Below are 20,859 nucleotides of genomic sequence, written 5' to 3'. Positions count from 1 at the left end.
TTATTTTGGTGTAAGCATGTAATTCGTTTTTTTTTTTGGGGGGGGGAGGGGCGGGGGTGGGGGGCTAATAATGCTTAGAAATTCAACGAACGATGTTTTTTTTTTTTTTCTTTCTTATTGCCTATTTTACTAGTTATTTTAAAAAGTGACTTGCGTATGAGATTTGAACGTAATTTTTTATCCAGATTGATCATCAAACCTAAGAGAGTGATGGAGAGAATGACGCGAAAAAATATTAGCTAGTTTAGTTGTAAAAAATTTATCAGATGATCGTAAGCTCAAAATTTGTAAATTGATATAAGTATGTAACTTGATACAGAGTTCCGTAATCGGGTTTGGATATGGTTAGGTTAGTGTCTTACTTTTATGATTTGGACAATCATAAATTGGCAGTAAGTCAATTTTTTTTACTTCAACGCCCATGCATATCAGATCAATAAAGCTACTTTATGATGCCTTTAAATCAGATTTAGGATGAAAACAATCAGAAAAGAACGTGTTCCCGGATTCATCTGATACATATTAGCTTCCAAGTTGATCGTATTAGAGAATCTAGATAGTTAATTCAACCTGGAAATAAGTATGATGAAATCAATGGATAGATTTCTGTTGAGGCCTAGATTTTGATAGAATACAATATCAAAGATTTAACCCTGAAGGGTCAAAGATGTCATGAACATGGACATGAACATGTACACTAACTTAAAATGACTCAAAATTATTTTCGTATAAACCAAAAAAAATAAAACTAATTTTTCACGTAAAAAAAATAACCATTTTACTCAACAAATATGAGCATTTTTTTCTTGTCCCTCTTGTAAATCCTTTTCCAGCTAAAACATGCAAATTACTACTTGAACCATCAGAAGAATTCTCCTTCAACTATTAGAATGATCAAACAGCCTTGCTGTTATTGTTTATGCTCATAAAGCGATTATTTTCTGTTGTGCATAACCATGCCATGTCACCAAGTTAATCATTAGCATTCATTATCTGCTTCGCAATCCATCCAGGTGGGAACAACTTTGACATTAATACAAAAAAGAGAAAATAAACATGCTCTAAGATCATCATTTTTTTCCGAGCAATTGACCAATGTTGTCAGAATTTTTTGATGCTATCGCTCGGTCATTCATCATCCTCCTACATTTAAGTGGTAGATCAATTAAAAACAGAATGCATAAAAGAATGCCTCCATTAACTAAGACGACAATACCTGAATCATAAAACATGAGATGCACTGGATACTAGCAAACAGAAGGATAAATTGAGATGCCTCTCTACTTGGGTTGATTGTAGGCTACTCAGTGTCCCAGATATTGAAAAATATTCCATTTTGATTACTTGGAGTTCACTGTAATCTTCCAATCTCATTCCAACACTAAAACTGGAAAAATCATCTAAATTTAGCATCTTAAGACTGAATATTAAAACCCTACCAACTATTACTTGGATTCTCTTTCCACAACTCGAATTCTGTTTTTAGGGGCATCCCACAATCACAAAAATTTTATGGGATGATTGCTATTGTAATTGCTTTTTCTTTCATTGTGCATATTTTGGTTTATGATTCAACTGCCTAATATCTTTGTCCTGCTCTAATACTCAAACTGGTTGGTAGACCTTTCATAGCTACTCTTTTATTGCTAGTCATAGTATCTTCTTGTGCCAAGTACTACACATCGCTCTGCCTCATCTGAATTTCTATCATGTGGATTAAGCATGTCATATCAATTTTCAACTGGTTTCCACTGCGTACGATGCTGAATATACCATGTACGGATAACGAATGTTCTTCTTTTATTATATTTTATCATTTTAGTTTCTCCCTCAGTCATGGCATACTATTACAATATCTGTCCATGCTCTTTAGCAATTATATTATTTCAATAGTATATTTTATATTACATTATGCACATTATTAAATATATTATAACATAGCATTTTGTTACTAAATTTTTTACCACAATTCTATCTTTACTAATATTCAGTAAAGGGTTACAGATTGGCAACAAAGCACTAGATTGTGAACATAGATTATTTGTAGCAGCAAATGAGTAAGCATAGATCTTACCCGAGGAGGAGGACCAGTAAATATAGCGGAGATTTTTGAAGATGAAACTTTTGGAGGAGAGCCATCAAATATGTATGAGCAATCTGTGTATGCTGATCCAATACCCAACCCCGCACCAAATGCTACAGATGCCCATCGGGTAACTGGACTTCCTGTGTAGAAGAAAAAAGAAAAGTAAGGATGGACTCAGAAAGAATTTGGTGAGAAGCAAGTAGTTGACTGCAATTCTATTTAAGTTGTAAGGGGGTTTCTGTGTTCTGTGTACCAGTATTCAGTAGGTTAGTCTGCAGTAATTGTCAAATTAAGAGAGTAGAAACATTTTAGCCAAACACTTTACATAACCATTCACCAAGTCCATGTGTTTGACATCTAGAAATTAAATAGATTTCAAGTCCTTACACAATCATAGTCCATGCATAACATGGTTACATATGTTGGGCCCCTCGACCAAACAATCAACATTAGCAATCAGGCCTGCTACATTCCAATGATCAGTAACCACCACCACTACCGTGAAATCGACTGGCAACAGTGTACCAACTCTTTTGATATCCCGATTAACTGTCATTAATGTAACCAAATTGACAAGGACAGCACCTACACTAAGTATCATCCTCTCATTGCAAGGCCTACCAAATAAAATCAAACCTCCTCCGCTAGTAAAAAGAATCCAAATTCTTTCTTTCTAGTCAAGCCATGTTGAAGCTTTTATGCCTCCATAAAAACCCCTATCAGGATCCTACCTTGAGCAATGGAGGACTGGTTGGAGCCCCATGGCCCCGTGATTGACACCTTGGACTCTCTGACAATCAGACCCCTTGATGTGCAAACCCTTCTGATGTGGCATCCATGAGAGCAAGGTAGACACTCAAGCTGCTCCTCCGCTCCGTCCATCCCTCCATTTTTCCTTCAGCAGCAGCTCCTGTGACAGCTCAACAAGACTGATGGAAGTGTGCAGAAGCATCAAACTAGTACACCGAATGGGTTTCCAGCGAGCCCACACGAATCTGTAGCGGACAAGGAGATGAAAAGATAGACGTGGGACATTGCCATCCATGCTACAGGAATTGTCTGCTCGCTCGACAGTAAGTCATCCTCATCCTCACACAATCATGCTGTGTTTGCGCCAGTGACCAGTCATTCTTACGTGACTGTCGTATGTGAACGGCTAACGCCATTATTGAATCCTTTTGTCTGCTAATGATCGGAATCGATGCACAGGTTTCTTCTCCTCCATGTAGCATTATACTCAAAAGCCACTGATTCAGCATGATGACAAAGAACACCATTATCAACGCCAAAACAAGTTATTTTTCTACTTAACAACCCTATAGCAGGAACTTATTCAAGCCATTGCGTGACGTGCAATTTCCTCTTCTATGATCACTCAAAAACCCATTTTCAATGCCAAGTCCATCTTAAAGGCAACCAGATAATTGGAAAAACACACCAACACCCTCCTATGACTACTATAATTCACTATCATCATCCATAACTATGCAAGACTAGTCACAAAAGGATCATCAAATGAATATGAACTTCTACATTATGACATTTTTTTCTATTGATCCACTTAGCTTATAGCTTAAAAAGATGGAGCTGTTGGAGGAAATATTGCTCATGAAATAAGAAATGGATTGCTTAAGATAAAAAAAATCTCTCCTCTCCTGTGACTCCACTCTACTTTATGTGTTCATTCTCTCACTTGCCCTCCCTTATGGTGTGCAGCATCTTACAACAATGATTGGCAGTAGCAACCAAAGAAAATGATGTGGTCAATGAGAAAGGTTATTCCTGCTCTTCCTCTAACTCTTCTTTTCCCTAAATAAGGTGACATTAATTCATAGGAATCAACCAATTCTAGCATGAATCAACAGTTCCCAACATTTACCAACTGATTTCAGTTTGTCTCTAGCCTACAATGATCAATTTATGATAAAATAATCAATGAGAATTGGTTTAACCCTAAGTGATCTTAATCCTGGCTGGTTAAATCAAGATTGACAAATTCAATGTTTTCAATTCATAGAGACAATTAATGAAGAAAGCATAAAGAAAATTCTATTTGATAGTCACTGTTGGAGAGAAGCCTACATAGGTGCAATGTATTGGGCTTCTAGAAAAGAAAGGGTGGTAAGGACTAAGGATCAAGGTTTTTAATTTCGTGTCGTACCGACGTTTTGAGCTTTGCTTGATATAGTACGGTACGGGCATACCGAGCAGTACGCCAGGGTGTAACGCTCGATAAGGAGGCGTACGCTGCCTTGGTGATGTCGCCTCCTTTTCTTCTCCTCGTCTCGCCAAACAAGGAGAAGAACGCGGCCTTCTCATCTGCAACGTTCGGCAAAGACGTCGTAGGCCACAGACATCTTCAGCCTTCGACACAACGCGATGAGGAGAAGAACATGGTCTTCTCCTCATCTACGGCATTCGGCGAAGGCGTCGAAGGCCACAGACGTCTCCGGCCTTTGGCGCGACGCGACGAGGAGAAGAACACCATCTTCTCCTCATCTATGGTGTTTGGCGAAGACGTCGAAGGCCGCAGACGTCTCCGACCTTCGACGGGACACGACGAGAAGAACGCAGTCTTCTCATCTGCAACATTCGGCGAAGACGTCGAAGGCTGCAGATGTCTCCGGCCTTCGGTGAAGAACGTGGCAAAGGCAACAAGCATCTCCGGCCTTTGGCGAAGAACGTGGCAAAGAAAAAGTCGAATCGTCGCCTCTCTGTTACCTCCTAGATGAAGATCATCGAGGGAGGGCGGTGCCAGATCGGAAAGCGTCAAGGTTCTCCCAATTCTCCCTCTTCTTTGAGCGCCTTCTCCCTCGACACTTTTTCTTCCCTCGCCGCAGTCAGGCTAATACCGCCCGGTACGGCTGGTATCATTCGAAATTAAAATCCTTGGTAGAGATTATAGGTATATGAATATGATAGAGAATTTATAAATGACAGAATGTTGCTCATGGTAAAGCTGAATGATAGGAGAGCATTCATGTGATAAACAGATAGTCTGGATACTGTTGTAGATATTATTTAACCAATCACATGATAAGACCAAAGAAACAAAAGCTATTACAGATTTAAACCTAGGTACAAGTATGAACTAATCTAGATATCTAGAATTATGAGGACGAAGCTAAAAATTGAGATAAATCTATTCATTTGATGTTTGCTTTACCATTTCCAACAGTTGTCTACAAGCAACTATAGAATATTGATTTGGTTTCAGCTCGGTCCCAACAGTTAGGATTTTGGTTTCAGTGACATAGCTGGTTATAATAGTTTTGTGCATGCACTAAACAAACAAAATAATTGAAGTACCCAGAAATGTTGTGCAATAATTTGCAAAACTAAGTTCATTATTTGGAAAGATACCAGAGTTTCTTCTTGCAATTTAACACCTTGTATTATTCAGTTACAAGAAAACCCTTCTCTACCCATATTTACATTCTTCACTTTATGATAATACCTCGTTAATTTTAAAATAAGTCGCTTCCAGCTAGCATAATTAACAGGAGGCCAATAATCTAGTTGACAATTTCTTTTAATTGCCATCATACTCATCTAAGTTTCCCCATCATATTCCTTTGCCCTACCTTTATAAAAGTGGAAACAATGTTAAACACCAGTGGAATAGATAATAGTGATGTTGATGGTGTTGACAGGATAATGTTTGTGGCCATGTAGGTAGATGAAAAGAAAAGATGGTGTAATGGAGAAAATAATAGGGGGGCAAGACAAGGGATGGACAGAGAAAGACAGGAAATCAAAGCGGCAATGGTTGTCGTAGCATCAGTGACTATAAGAACTACAGCTGACAAAGGAGAACAGATAAAGTGGGTGGTGGCTGAGAAATAAGAGCAGAAAGAAGTGCAAAGGTATTGGCAGGTTTTTGTTCTAGATGAAATATGTAAAACAGCAAAAGTTATGCACAGAAAAACCAAAAATTGTATCTATGTTGTTGCTATCAGAATTATGGAACACAACAAAATAGTAAAAGATTTCTCAAGTAAATGGCTTCCTATTGTAGAGATACACATGCTATATGATGGGAATACTCTAGAAACAAGAACATCTACATCTATATCAATTATATTAAATTAATGCTAATTTTATAATGAAATTATACAGATGATTAATATGAAGTGTTGTAATTGAGTTGCTGTGTTCCTCCATTCAAAAAATTACAGAAATCAGTACTTTAGAACTTGATACACTCCCAAGGCATTTGTAAAATAACAACAAAACAAATCTTTTATTAAACATGGTATTCTATCACCACATAACATACTCACTAACAAGTACTAAAAATATCTGAATCAGCTAATCTCTCACATATAGATAACAAAAGGTAAAAAATATCACGTGAAACTTTAAAAGTGATACTCTTAACTTTAACTTGTTCGCTCGTAAGTACTTAGTCTCTATCTAAATGAGTGAAACTAACCTTAAAGTTGGCTTTAAGTTTGAAACTACTGGAACCACCAAAATTAAAAGACGAAGAAACTTATTGAGATGAGCAGGAACAAGGTTTTTCCATTTCACCTGGACTAGTGTGTACCAATTACCATTTATCAATCCGCGTATGACCTCCCTCCCTACCTCCATCCCCGTCTCTCGCATGTGTGATCTCTTCTTGCTCTTGCTTCCCTTGTGCTGTCCACCGTCCTTCAGTATCGGCTCACCATGGCATCTGATATTCCTCTCCTACATCTACTCTGCAACCGTCACCTCCTCATCTTCACCTTCTCCTACTCAACACCAACCCCCTCCCCCTCCTTCCTTCTTGGTATCAGGTACATAATAATATATTGTGACATTATGCAGACACGGAGCCAAAAAGAACCGATCCAGCAACGGATAGGGATGGGTCTAGTAACTAAAATAATGAATCTTGGGCAGGAACTAATTAAAAAAGATTTGAATCCAGAATATTTACTTTTTCCTTAAAGATGCATCTCATGTAGTTTTTATCAAGAATGTGTACAGTACAACTATGTGGAACTATTGGTTGGATTACACATTAACTCAGAAAGTGTGTCAAAACATTTAGGCCACTATTGATTTAAATTTCACTTATATATAATTTATCTTGGTTTCTTTTCAAAATTATTATATAGTTCGTATAAACAAAATAAAGAAAGAAGCGAACCTTTATATTCGGATTAAAGAACATCACCAAATAATTAAGTACAGGTTATTAATGTGGAGATGCTTCACTGTCAAACCCTACAGTTCTGCAGCTAAGACAATATTCTTATTAATCTCCAAAGGTATTGCTGGTAGGTCTAGGTACCAGTAAAAATTGACCTAAAACCACTCTCTTTTTACAAAATCATAGTCATAATTTGAACAAAAAAACAAAATCCGGATGAAGTCATGAACCTTACACAAGAACATTGAAACCCTAAAAGACGAAGGACTCAAGAAAATCCAGAAATAAAAAGGGAAAATGCAACAATTTGATTGTAGACGCGACGAATCCTTGCATCATATTTAATTAATATTATATATACACAGACATAAAAGAAAAGTCCAAATCTTATGATTGACAACTTGATCAAGAAGGCAAGAACGAGTAGAGAGAGCTAGAAAATAAGCGATCGAGCGAGACTATTGACCGAAGAAGCACATTCGAGCGACGAAAGAATCGATATTGGTAGAATTCGACGCAATGGGCTGGAAACAGAAAGAGCGAACAGGTATATAGGACTGGGGTGGTGAGGACTCACTGAAGAAGAGAAGGGCGGTGAAAGCTCCTGCGAGAGAGGAGTACGCGAGCCGCCGCGCGGTGAGATCTAGGCAGGCGTCCCATTTGGCGTTGAGATCGTACGGCGGCGGGAACCCCTGCGCCTTCTTTTGCCGTTGTTCTTCCGCCATGAGAAGGCAAAAGGTGTGAGCGAGAGAAATGGGAAAAAGCCTCTGGTTCGGTTTTTCTTTTTCTAACGACGGGACGATGGCGAAGTTTATGTGTGCCTAACCCACTTTATAGGCGTCTTGGTTTGGGTATTTAGCAATTGTTTCCTCTTGATCACACAAAATGAAAAAGCCTTTGTCTTTTAGCTCTTCAATTAAAAAAATATTTATATATAAATTAATTTTTTTTAAATGATTATTTTACCAACGACCCTCGTTTCTGATCGAGAACGAGGCCTTCCATGGAGGCACAACGATAACAATGAAGCTTCCATATCTACCAAACCACTTAGAGACGAAGGTATAACCTCCACCTACGATGAGAGCAATACCTCATTCCACAAAGGCAAAGTGAGGACAGCAAAACCTTCGTCTTCGCTAGACTCACCTAGTGATAAAAGCATATCTGAACCAAACGACGATAAGGGTGGGCCATCAGTAATGATGATCATCTATGTCCTTGCCCATGCGAGAGCGATAAGAGCAATCGTTGTCGTGCCCCCCTCCTTCCTCACGCGAGAGCAATGCATGCAGGGATATGTCCGAGAAAGAGAACACAGCACAAAGGTGAAGGTGATGGAAAGTGATGGTATAAGAGCAAAATACTTTTTTATGTTATTAAAAAGTGTGCTCCAATATTTTATATATGACCACACCAAATAACTTTGATTGTAATTTTATGAATGGCCAATTGTTCGGACGGAAACAAACTGAAATAATTCACCTATTAAATTATTTAGGTATTAAAAAGACTTAAATATCCATGACCTCTTTTTTTATTATTAATTTTTTCAATTACATTTAGATTAAAGAGAAAAATAATCATATTTGTTATCATCTCATCCCTCTATGATCGTCATTGTAATAATTCTCTTTCACCATATCATACTATTTTATTTTAAATTTATTAATCCATAATTTGAATAATTAACCCAGACTCTGATAATTATATATTAACAAAAAGTACCCCCCTAATTATAAGAACTTTTTCAGGTACACCAGCGGTGCTTCGTGTCCGTCTCAAACATGATATTTTTCATCTCGTCAAATAAACAAGGATTTTAACTGGCTCACTGAAACATCAATCCAGATTTTACTAGCACTGATGCTGGCACAAAATCCAACTTTATACTTCTGTCAAAGAATATGAATACGATATATGCATATTCCACTTTGTTGTTTTAGCAAAATTTATCATATTATATATATCGCATAAGGGAAGTGGAAGTTCAAAGATCCATAAGCAGTTCACTGTAAAGCATGTCAATGCTCCCGTTTCTATCGATAACACTCGTCAATAAGCAGAGGCAGGCCTTCACAGGCAGTGACATGAAGTAAAGCAGAGGTTCTTGTAGCTACTCAAGTTTAGCATATACCAAACTCCAGCAAGTTCCTGGTGAAATGTCAGCTCATATCATCTCATGCTGCAATTCTGCCTGTTCTATTTATTAGGCAATATAGTTAGCCTAGATCCTGACAGAATGCAGTAATCTATAGGAAAACAACTGTTTAAATGCAAAACTCATAATTATCTCTACAAAAGCAGGAACAGCTGGCAATTATGCTATTGAAGTCATTAATTCAAAAGCATTGCTGAATGCAACTCGAGAAAGCTGGTTTTCTAGGATATCTAACAAGAAATAATACAGAAAGACATTGTCACAACAAGATCTGTAATTACACGGTCTTCAGACGCCGACAAACTCGCTATGGTCCAACGGAACAGCTAGATGGAATCAAACCCAAGAATCCTGGGAGACATCTAATCCATAAGACTGCTAAGAATCTCCACTGCTCACCCATCTTTTAAACACTCAAACAGATGGTCTCCACTCATGCTGCCAAACATGGTCATGCAGCAAGTGGGTCAGTTAGCTTTACGCAGAGGGGAGCTGCTGCTCCTGCTGTTGCTTCTTCCTCTAACAGGCCTACAGAATGAATTTACAAGATGTTGTTCAGTGGGTGTGAGAGTTTTTCTTTTGCTTTATTTCCATTTCAAAAGGGAAAAAAACAAAAACAACATAATTCCTCTTAAGAGAAGCATTTTTTAGGGTCAAGAAAAGCATCTGACATATAGTAAAGTTTCAGTAGGGAGTAGGTGCCAACACACTATAATCATGTTTATGTTATAATATACAATTCAAGCAGTGAAGGAAGCATGAGAAATAAATATGCTTAATGGAAGATGCCAAACAATACCTTCTAGGACTGCGACTTCTTGATATTTTTCGAGCTCCCTGGGATCCAAGAGGATTTAAATTGTCAAATATGCATAAATTTACATAATTAAAATACATTAAATAACTTTCTCACACGTGTGTGCACATGTAGCATGCAATGGTTTACCTTGCGAGGGCTGGGAGATCCAGAATATGATGATTCGGAGCTTCCACGCCTTGGTGGTGGTCCTCGACCCCTGATACAAGGATCATCAGAATTTACATATGTAATGACAGGCAATCAATGTTTGAATAACCTTGCAAAGCTAGACAAAGATTCTATATTGGCCTAGAAAAGAAAATGGGTGCTGTATAAAACCATCAAACATTTCAATTTTAAAATGTCTTTTGGTTCTCTTATAATAAACATACAAGGTGTGGAATACCACCAGTACAGTACGGGAGTGTTTGCCAACAACTTACTGGAATGCAAACTTGGGTAAACCGAGCAATTCACCCAGTGTTGAGCCTGTGCCACTTGGTACGCATGATACAGGGTCTCTACCACCAGGTGCACACAGTATAGGACCTGCACCGCCCTTATTTTTTTGAATTTTTTAAAGTCTTTTTCCAAAACTCGGTACACCAATAATGGCATATCCTTTAGATATTCCATCAGATTTCATTTGAAAAACTTATATTGTTGTAACAGGATAGAATTTGAGCCTAAATTTGTACAAATAACAAAAGATTGATGGACTTATGCATTAAATTGAATGACTAGGGGAACTAACAAGGTCATGAAAACACACAGTAAAACCAAATGTAAGAAATGAATCATGATGTAGCAATACTGTTACCTGCGAGGAGAAGCTGATCTAGAATGAGAACGAAGAGGCCTCCTTACTGGTGAACGGCTACGACGTCGAGGCGGTGGGGGCGGCGGTGACCTCCTTGGTGGGCTCCTTGCTCGCCTTGGAGGTGATCTGAAATAAAAGTACTTCATTAAGGAAACTGACACAGGAGAAGAGTGAAGCTTAAGTTTTTTCAATATATAACATGCACGCATCATCATGAAGAAAGAAGCAAATTTAACTAACATTGTTGATTAGAAGAATAAAAGGTCAAAGAAGACCTTTAAGTTAGATCACAACATGTAACGAGCAGAGAAATACAAGGTTTTCGTAAAAAATTGTGTCAAGCAACAGGGCCAGACAAACTTTGGGTCTCAAGGTGCCGACATTACACTTTAAACATACATGCTTAGAAGGGAAACCAGGATACAAATGAGTGTGGCTGCATCTAACAAAAAAGGGAAGCCATTTGATGTAGGGCACAGCTATGGAAAACACAGGCAAGGAGAATCCAAACTTCAGTGGTCAGATTAGAATGCATACAAATATGGGAATGGCCAATAACCGGTGACAACACCTTAAATGTAGATCAGCAAAAAAAAAACATAGAACCTGAAATAACAAGAAATAATACACAGGTGAACTTGGATTGAACATCATAAATAAATTTACTTAAATCTGCAATAGCTTTCATTCATCTCATTTTTGGTAACATAAAGCTTGCATGCTAGCTGTGCCAAATTAGTGCTGTTTCCTTAAGGCATCAGCAAAATCTACTCTAAACTATTTGGAAATAGACTTATTCGTAGGGTGGGAAATTCTCCTGATAGGATATACTATTTTATAAACTTACATATGTATATAGGTAATAACAATCTCATATGTGAATCACAATAAGATCAACCTTCATATAAACCTCTTCCGTCTATAATACAACTGATGAAATTGTTGTTCTAACCAAAGTTCTCAATTTCGATGTGTACCGCCCAGTACGGGCGGTAGATACCGGTCCGAGAGAACACAGGTACACGGACCGCCCAGTGTTTTGATCGATACCGAGGCGTACCGACTAGTATCGCTTCGGATTTCGACCGTTACCGAGGCATATCGATCGGTATGCCCTGGCACGGTAGGTGAAGGAATTTTTTACATTTTAGGGTATACCGTCGGTACGCCAAGACGATACATACCGATATGTACCGTACTGAGCAGAGCTTAATATGCCGATACGGACCGGTATTCAAAACCCTTCTAACTATTGGTCAACTACCCATACAAACTAGAGAAATTGTTCCTGACAGGCCTAATTGCTGGAGATTCAATTCAACAACTAATATTTACAACAAATTCTATGGTGAAAAAGTAAATCTTTAGCTTATGTCAACAAACAATTGAGTAAAATGTGTTACTACCTCACTGAATGATTTCAACAGCCTAGAAAGAATTAAAATCCTAATGAAGTTGCAAGCTATAATGCCAAAGGATAGGACATGTAGGAGATAAGTCTTGACACTTCACAGCGAAGAAAACACATGTATAGCCCAGAAATTTCTCATTGATCCTTTATTATAACAACACTTTTTGGAATACTTGCATAGAAGAGATCAGTTGGAATATGCTACTAGATAACCAAGATGTCCAGTACATGAATATATATATATATATATATATATATGTCATTTTCTGCAACCAATTATGACAAAATTGTTCTAATATTATTTTTTACAAAACAAGAATGCTCAACATCATTGTTTATCAGATAAGGACTGCAAAGAGAACTTAAAAACATGATAACCTTACATAACCATTTTTTAAGAGAAATCATATCAAAGTGGTCTTCTTTTAATGAGATGTCATAATAAATTATATTCATAATTTTTGCCTAAACACAGCCCAAAAGAGCAGAACATGATCATGAAGAATAACTTACCGCCTCCTAGGAGGAAGAGGGGAACGTTTACGAATAGGGCTCCCACGTCCCCTTCTTGGAGAAATTCTACCAACATATACAATTATATTAAATACACCAATTGACAAGATGGAAACAGATGAAAAATTCATGCAATTAACTAACTGAACAGGAGACCTGTGTCTTCGAGCAGGAGAGGGAGAACGTCTTCTAGGAGATGCTACTCTTCTTCGAGGTGGTGTCTCACCACGTCGACGCAAAGGAGAATCTGCCCGGCGACGAACAGGAGATTCCACACGACGGCGAGGAGAGGAATCAGGTCGGCGTTTGGGAGAATCAACTCTTCTATTTGGAGGAGGGGATCGCCTCCGTGGTGGCGATGGTGGCTTCCGCCGTGGAGAAGCTAATAGATAAAATCAGGTCAAGAAGATAGGTTTGTGGAATCTCAGTTCTAAGAAAAGCAAACAAGACAATTTGTTACGTGATATATCAATTTTAAGCCATAGTAATCATCTGAATGTAAATAATTAGAGTGATATAAGTTGTCACAATAAAAGAGACTGAATTTGTGCAGAAGAAAATTTTTCAATGGAGCTAAGAAAGATAGCCGAGTAAGTTCTAAATACTTACGCTCCCTAGGCCGCTGAGGGGCATCTTTTTCAGCAATTGTACCAACTTTATCTCTAGGTGGAACTTCCCTTTTTGGAGCTGCAGGCATAACCTTTGGAGGGGAAGAAGCTTTTTGGCGTTGTGTTAATGTAAACCTCACACGGACAACACAACCATCAATTTGGCCCTGCAATATATGCAGTGACAACATAAGACGGCATGAATTTTCTCTTTAACATTCTTCAAGTGGAAGGAGGGAAAATTAACATACACCATCCATGTAAAGAAGAGCCTTCTCAGCATCAACCCTTTTCTTGAACTCTACATACCCATATCCTCGAGGAAGATTTACCTGAATAGCATGTATAACATATGGTCACATGAAAAATATAGCATTTATAACCAGGGATCACAGAATAAAATTTGTTAACATACCAAGCGGTCCATCGCCAGTTCAACATTAATTATCTCACCAAAATTACCTACAAAATCACTAATATGACATCATGAACTTTCTTCCCCATAAACTGATCATAATGGACAAAAGAATTCAAATAGATGTAATACATATCAGCAAGTTGTCTGAAAGCACCAAAATTTACTGGAAGCCATATCAATCAATAACATTAACTTGAAAGTGTTTTCAAAGCAATCAACATGGCTCAATTAAAAGGAGATATCGCCAAAGAATTAATTGAAATCAATTTCAAATTTCTTTCACTACTAAGCAAACTCTCACCTGATAATCTGATTTAGTTTATGAAAAAATAAGATATATAGCCTAAGCTCAATGCTCTCTTCTGAATCTACTTTTGTATCATCGAAATATGAAAATACTACACAATCCCACATCTCTTGACAACAAATCATCAATTACAAACATCAATGAGACCTCTACCACATCACTGTAATCTCAACTTCAACTACCATAAAACAGAGATTCACACTATACTTTATATGCATATAGGTCAATGCTAATAATTACACAAAATGAAATGATAACTAATAAGAAAAAAAGTATAAATGAAAATCTGATCCACCTATTCATACAAAGATGCAGATAAAATTGGTCCACCTATTCATGCAAAGAAGCAATTGAATATAGAAGAAATTACAATGCAAAAAAGAGTTGAGAACTTAAATGGTCTTTACATCTATGCTTATACACTTAAACAAAGTTAAAAGGCCAAATTTGTATATCAACTATGTAATCTTGAGAACACAATCTTTTACAATTTGCAGGGAAGATAAAATCAACTTACCAAAAATTTCTTTCAGATGGGCTTCGTTTATATTTCTTGACAGGTGATCAATGTGAAGAACCACAGAGTCGGGTACAGGAGATGCTTTCCTGAAGCAAAAGCAAATTCCATCTTATCAAATTACTTTCCATCTTGAAGAAAATTGGGCAAGTTCCCTCCATCGGAGTCATTATCAACAATATCAACTGTAAAGATGTATATACAAAACGATATTTTATCCAGAGAAGAGCACAGACCCGTAATAATGGAAGTTATTCACATTTTGTGGTTTCTGATGACACATGTATCTGTTGATCCTCTTTATCTCACATCTTAAGAAATTTTTAATCATTCTTCACAAGAATGTTATTTTTACAATGTATCATATCACATTTGTACAGTGTCAGAGCAAAACTACTAGTCTTGGCAACGATAATCTGTGGATCATATACATAGTGTAAATTGTTGCCATTTCTCCTGCATTCTGGAAGCTATTTGCAAATAATGGAAAGCCAGAAAAGTTCAAATAGGAGTACTACCAAGATCAGCATATGTTAAACCTGCCTAAACTGTAAAGACAGCCCAAAACAAACTCCAAATCCCAAGTTCACAGTGCAGTTTGATCGATAATCACCATACAATTTCATTATTGTTAAGTTATTTTCCTAGACATGTTTCTATCTAAGTTAAAGCAGCAATACCGAATGACCCCATTATTGTTATAACAGCAAAGGAAAGATATCAATAAATTATCACCTTCATACTGTAACCTTTCCTCTAAATCATCGATTAATTCTCTATACTATTTTTTCTATTAACAATTAAAAGGAAACCAAGATGTGCGTAAAGCATGTGGCAAACAGAATCATAACTGGGGGTCAACAGAATCACGACTTTGAGAAAGGTCATGTGGGATTGGACAAAACAGGACCACCCTGAGTCCAGTGATAATCAACTACAAGTAGCCTTAATGAGCTTGAACCAGCCAGGGCATCTATGCTGCTTCCCTCCATTTTAATTCAATCTCAGGTTTCCTAGAGATTGTGGGGTCAGCATTACAATCCTCCTAATCGAGATTGGTCTGATGTTGTGTATAACAAAACAAGGACCAAAAAAATTCTAAATGTAATCATACCGTGGAGGTGAAGCTTTTTTCGGTGGTGATGTTGGTGAACGACCTCTTTTGCCAGCTGAAGTCGGACTGAGATGACAATCACCATGGATCAAACAAATTATCGGTAACTGACAATGTCTTAAAAAAGTGGATCAAATATGTACAGAATAGTAGACTACTAAACATATTATTGTAAACTTATTATAACTAAACATAAGAATCATTCAAAAGCATAAAAACTTATTCAAAGGGTGCAAAAGAAAAACCTGGTATGTATGTAGAAACCCAGATGAGAAACAAGAGGTGCACGAAAGATATATGGAAGTCATGTTTTGTAACATTATCTTGCTATATTGTTGCATAAAATGCTATCATAGCAATTCAAGAAAAACAAAACAGCAGGGAGAGTATTAGAACCACCAACAATCAGGGATATACTGCTTGCTTTAATCGACACTAGGTTAATGGCAAGAAAAGGAAAAGCTTGATCCAGTTCCAGGAAGAATATCATGCCAATACCATTAAATTCAACGATGATAGTTAGGAGAAAGTACCATTGAAATGTCCGCATTGCAATCATTAGATCAAAGCCCCAGCTTAATTGTAGCTAGGTATGGAAGAAGATATGACAGAACCAAGGTATGCAATTTTGGTCAGACCAGTTCAAAACAGTTACTATTTACTGACCTGACCATGAGTGAAAGAAATACTGCCAAGCGTGCAAGAAGATATGATAGATTCAGTTTGCAATTTCAATCAAATCGGTCTGTCCTCATCGGTATCTTACCAATTTGATCATATATCGACAGACCAGACAATTTTGCCTGATCTTGGTTCATACCTGGCACACTACCCATATAGGTCATCATACTGTGTCAGTTGGCCGATATATTTTCCGGGTATTAGGAAATCAATGAGAAGTTACTTTGCATTTGTTTGAGAGTGAAACCAAAGTTAAATCAACTAATACTATTTACCTCCTCAAGAACATACTACTCCCACCACTAGTGAACATATTTAGCATCAAACTAAAAATGGCTTTTACTTTGCACCTTTGCTCCTAAACATACAACCTTTATCCTTCTAATCTGAACAAGAGAAATTCGTATTTTGACAATAATGTGCTTTATTCCCACCAAGAGCTTGTGCTAATCAAACACTCATCATCTTTTCCAAGTTGTAACCCTGACGACTCTTCCCCCACCAGTTTTGTGCTAAGCAGGAAACAAAGACAACCACTCCAAAGCAACCTGAGCAAATCCTATTATTATAACCCACAAAGAAAAATGAATAAATAAATTAGAACGAAATATTTCATACTACCACACACACTAGAAGAAGACCATGAACAGACTAGCGAACCTGGAACAGAGAGAAATTTGTCGAGGTCAACATATCAGATTCAAAACCCTAATTTCTTCGGAGGTCCAGTGCACTTCTAACCGACATAGACCATAATAACAATAATTAGACAGCACTGACGCACCTCTTTCTCTGCGGTGGAGGGGACCGGCTCCGGGAGCTGGCGCTTCGGGAGGGCGACGAGGACGAGGAGAATGACCTGGATCGAGATCGGGAGCGGGACGGCGACCGGGAGCCCGAGCCAGAGTAGGAGCGAGATGGAGACGAAGAGCCGGACGGCGACGCCGATGGGCTCCTCGGCCTAGCTCTGCCGGGTTTCGCCATAGATGCGGCGGTCAGTGGAAACGGTAGCGGGAAGGCCAAACCCTAGAGGAAAAGTGAGAGTTTTATGGACTAATACAAAACAAAGGAAGCACGAGAGTTGAGAGATGTCCGACCGCCTTGCAAAGGGCATTTTCTACCATCGTGCTTCGCTTGTGTTTAATCATAACAAATGGACGGTGGATACTGGATGGACGAGAAAAGAGCATTATCTGTCCAACCTGACTAATTACATTAGTAGTATTTGGATCCTTAAATTTTAAAAAATTATATTGATATTCTTATAATTAAAAAAAATTAAATTTATTTATCCTAATGATATCAGTTATACTAATAAAAAAATAAAAATAAAAGATAAAATGATACTTTTAGCATTTCAATTGATGGTGATGAACGACATGGATGGTGTTGATGCCACTGGCATCGATGTCAATGCAGTTGCGAAACGATTCTTTTATCGCTTTGCATTTATATTTGTGCTCTATTACTATAAAATTAAAGTCTGTTACCGAAACCATCATGGAGATTCGTCGCTTGTCAAAATAGGATCCGGAGATGCACACTCCCATTGTTGATGTTGATATTGTGCCCCTCCTTGCTGCTCGCCTCCTCAACAACCACCACTCATCTATGCCCAAGGCCTAGGAGAACGTTATTGTTGCCCTCCTCAACCTCTCCATCTCTGCCCATGAGGTGCTCATGTGCACCTTGGGCATCCTTGACGCCCTCGCCATCGCCCAACACACCATTGTAATCCTTTACAATCTCCTCTCCATTAAAGCATATGGCTCCATCATTGGGCAAAGAAGCCCCTCGTCACCACTCATGTGGATCTCTTTGATACCTTAGAGCATCGATTAGGTCCATCAAGGATATGCTCAAGGCTCTCTTCAGTTTGGTCCTCTATTTGCTCAATCACACTTGTCACGCTCCCTTCGGATTATCACGTTCAAGTGGGGTAACCCTGTCTTAAATCGATAATATTATAAGTCAGATCAACAATTTATTTCAGGATCCAAACACACATTTGAGGATTACTGAGATATTTAAATATTTGATATGTAAAATATATAGAGGTCTAGTAAACTATAGTGATCAGTGAAAATTTTCTTTGATGACTTTTAGGAATTTAAGATGTTGAGAACATTTGGTCCTCTTGCTTAATCTTTTTTTGAATAATTGAGTGAGATGAAAGTATCGATTGAGGAAATCAAATTAGAATGAACTAGAAATGATATAATTTAAGGAGATTAGTCCTCCCAATTTTAACGGTGAGTATGATCCAATGATAGTAGAATGATGGATGATACAGATAGAGAAAATATTTGACATCTTAAATTGTCTTAATGATAAGAAGGTTTTTCTTACCTCTTTTTATGTTGGAATGAGAGGCTAAGCACAGATGGAGAATGATTAAAAGGATTTCTGAAGTCAAACATGAGCCAATCACATAGAAGGTATTCGTAAAAAAGTTTAATAATAAATATTTTCCAGATTACATTAGAGAGCAGAAAAAATTAAAGTTCTTGAATCTCATCTAGCGAAACATGACGATAGCAAAGTATAAATCTTCATATTTGCCACTCATAAAACTGATGATGAAACTAGAAAAGAAAAAAAAATTGAAAGAGGCCTACCGCCAGCAATAAGAAGTCAGATATCAACCTTAAAACTCCAAGCATATGTTGATGTGGTAGAAAGGGCTTTAATAATTGAAAGAAACTTAGAAGAAATTCAGAAAATCAAGGGTAAGAAAGATAAAGACAAGTTTATTGGCAAAAGTAAGAGATGTAATGAATCTGAAATAAGAAACAATTAGAGTAAAAGTATATGGATTTGAGAAAGAAAAGCCATCGCAGAGGACTCAATGTACAGGTTAAATCATGAAACAAGTCAATATATTTCAGTAACTAGAGCTTGTTTTTGTTTGTGGGAAGTTGGATCATAAAATAAAATATTGTTCTCTAAAGAAGAAGAAAGTGTCATTGCCTCCTAGACCACTAGATTATATGTTATATGTAACAATTACTGTTGGCGATTCTTTAACTACAAACTTAGTTTGTTCATCTTGTTTGATTTCTATCGAAGAACACGAACTCCTTGACTGACTTGATTCTCCTAGAGATCCAAGGTTTTGATATTATATTTGGCATAGATTGGCTATCTTCCTATCATGCTAGTATTGATTACAAACAATTCAATCAGACGACAAAAAAAAAGGAGAAGTATCACCTACCTAGAATTAATGATTTGTTGGATCAATTGCAAGGTGCATAAATATTCTCCAAAATTAATTTGAGGTCAGTTTACTATCAATTAAAGATCAAGAAGGAGAATATCCCACAAACAACTTTTAGAACTTGATATGGTAACTATGATTTTTTTGTAATGTCTTTTGGTTTGAATAGTGTTTCTATTCTCACCGTTCCAAGTGGTAACAAGGGATATGTAGTTTATACCGATGCCTCGAGAAAGAATCTTGGATGTGTTTTGATGTAAGAAGAAAAAGTGATTGCATATGCTTATAAATAACTAAAAAGTTATGAACTGAATTATCCAACTCATGATTTGGAATTGACAGTAATTATTTTTGCTCTAAAGATTTGGAGGCATTACTAATATGGGCGGACATTGAAGTTTTTATTGATCACAAGAGTTTAAGGTATTTTTTACTTGAAAATAGTTAAACATGAGGTAATGAAGATAAATAAAACTTATAGAGGATTATGATCGTACTATTTGTTATCACTCGAGGAAAGTCAATGTCGTAGTTGATATACTTAGTAGAAATTCTATAAGTTTTATGGTCAGATTGGTTGTGAAACAATTGAAATTATTAGAAAAAAATTTTGATTTAAATATTATGAGAAAAAGGTAAGACTCAATGATATTGATAGCCTATATTGAGATGCTATCTTGATATCATCTTTTCGTCGAGATATGATAAATTTAGAGGACTAAAATTTTCTTTTAAGGATGGGAGAGTAGAACATCTCTCATTTTCAAAAATTTTATAAGAGCTTATTTGTAATGTAGGGACCTAAATATAAATATTAGTAATTGGATATGATTTATGAAAGATTCATATTAAGTTTTTTTTTTTTTAAATGATGGACATGTGTCACTAGCTAACTTAAAAAAGGGTGTCACTTATGTTTGTTCTAAGAATGACACATAGACTTCTTTCATGTATGCTTGTCACCTAATAATTCTTGTATTAATTGAACCTAAGTAATTAAATGAGAAACTAAAAGAAAACTTAAGAGCTGCAACCAACGTAAATTTGAGAAGAGAAGGAAG

The 20,859-nt window shown here is 37.0% G+C and overlaps 2 protein-coding genes across 2 annotated transcripts; both read right to left on the bottom strand.

Annotated features, from left to right (window-relative positions):
* Nucleotides 1-891: 891 nt before the first annotated feature.
* Nucleotides 892-8,045, bottom strand: LOC135677015 (MICOS complex subunit MIC10-like). Its single transcript, XM_065188853.1, has 3 exons — nucleotides 7,807-8,045; nucleotides 2,075-2,226; nucleotides 892-1,143 (listed from the first exon to the last, which is right to left on the bottom strand). The coding sequence occupies exons 1-3, from the start codon at nucleotides 7,952-7,954 to the stop codon at nucleotides 1,129-1,131; spliced, it is 315 nt and encodes a 104-aa protein (XP_065044925.1). The 5' UTR covers nucleotides 7,955-8,045; the 3' UTR covers nucleotides 892-1,128.
* A 1,539-nt stretch (nucleotides 8,046-9,584) lies between these two features.
* Nucleotides 9,585-17,677, bottom strand: LOC135677014 (serine/arginine-rich splicing factor SR45-like). The gene is made up of 12 exons (XM_065188851.1): nucleotides 17,363-17,677; nucleotides 15,898-15,963; nucleotides 14,784-14,872; nucleotides 13,957-14,003; nucleotides 13,793-13,873; nucleotides 13,543-13,708; nucleotides 13,090-13,315; nucleotides 12,934-12,999; nucleotides 11,010-11,135; nucleotides 10,337-10,406; nucleotides 10,190-10,227; nucleotides 9,585-9,918 (listed from the first exon to the last, which is right to left on the bottom strand). The coding sequence occupies exons 1-12, from the start codon at nucleotides 17,560-17,562 to the stop codon at nucleotides 9,858-9,860; spliced, it is 1,236 nt and encodes a 411-aa protein (XP_065044923.1). The 5' UTR covers nucleotides 17,563-17,677; the 3' UTR covers nucleotides 9,585-9,857.
* Nucleotides 17,678-20,859: the final 3,182 nt, after the last annotated feature.

This window comes from Musa acuminata, chromosome BXJ1-6, assembly GCF_036884655.1.
Source record: "Musa acuminata AAA Group cultivar baxijiao chromosome BXJ1-6, Cavendish_Baxijiao_AAA, whole genome shotgun sequence".
In the NCBI taxonomy this organism is placed as follows: Eukaryota; Viridiplantae; Streptophyta; class Magnoliopsida; order Zingiberales; family Musaceae; genus Musa; species Musa acuminata.
The sequence above is the reverse complement of the archived record's forward strand: the minus strand, read 5'-3'. Positions and strand labels throughout refer to the sequence as shown.

What these genes read in the sequence shown, in the direction of transcription:
- LOC135677015 (XM_065188853.1), bottom strand. Translation starts at nt 7,954, where the DNA reads ATGGCGGAAGAACAACGGCAAAAGAAGGCGCAGGGGTTCCCGCCGCCG. An exon ending in CACCGCCCTTCTCTTCTTCA is followed by an intron (nt 2,227 to 7,806) that starts GTGAGTCCTCAC and finishes TCTTCTACACAG; the next exon opens with GAAGTCCAGTTACCCGATGG.
- LOC135677014 (XM_065188851.1), bottom strand. Translation starts at nt 17,562, where the DNA reads ATGGCGAAACCCGGCAGAGCTAGGCCGAGGAGCCCATCGGCGTCGCCG. An exon ending in CCATCTGAAAGAAATTTTTG is followed by an intron (nt 14,004 to 14,783) that starts GTAAGTTGATTT and finishes GTGATTTTGTAG; the next exon opens with GTAATTTTGGTGAGATAATT. An exon ending in CTCTTCTTTACATGGATGGT is followed by an intron (nt 13,709 to 13,792) that starts GTATGTTAATTT and finishes CATATATTGCAG; the next exon opens with GGCCAAATTGATGGTTGTGT.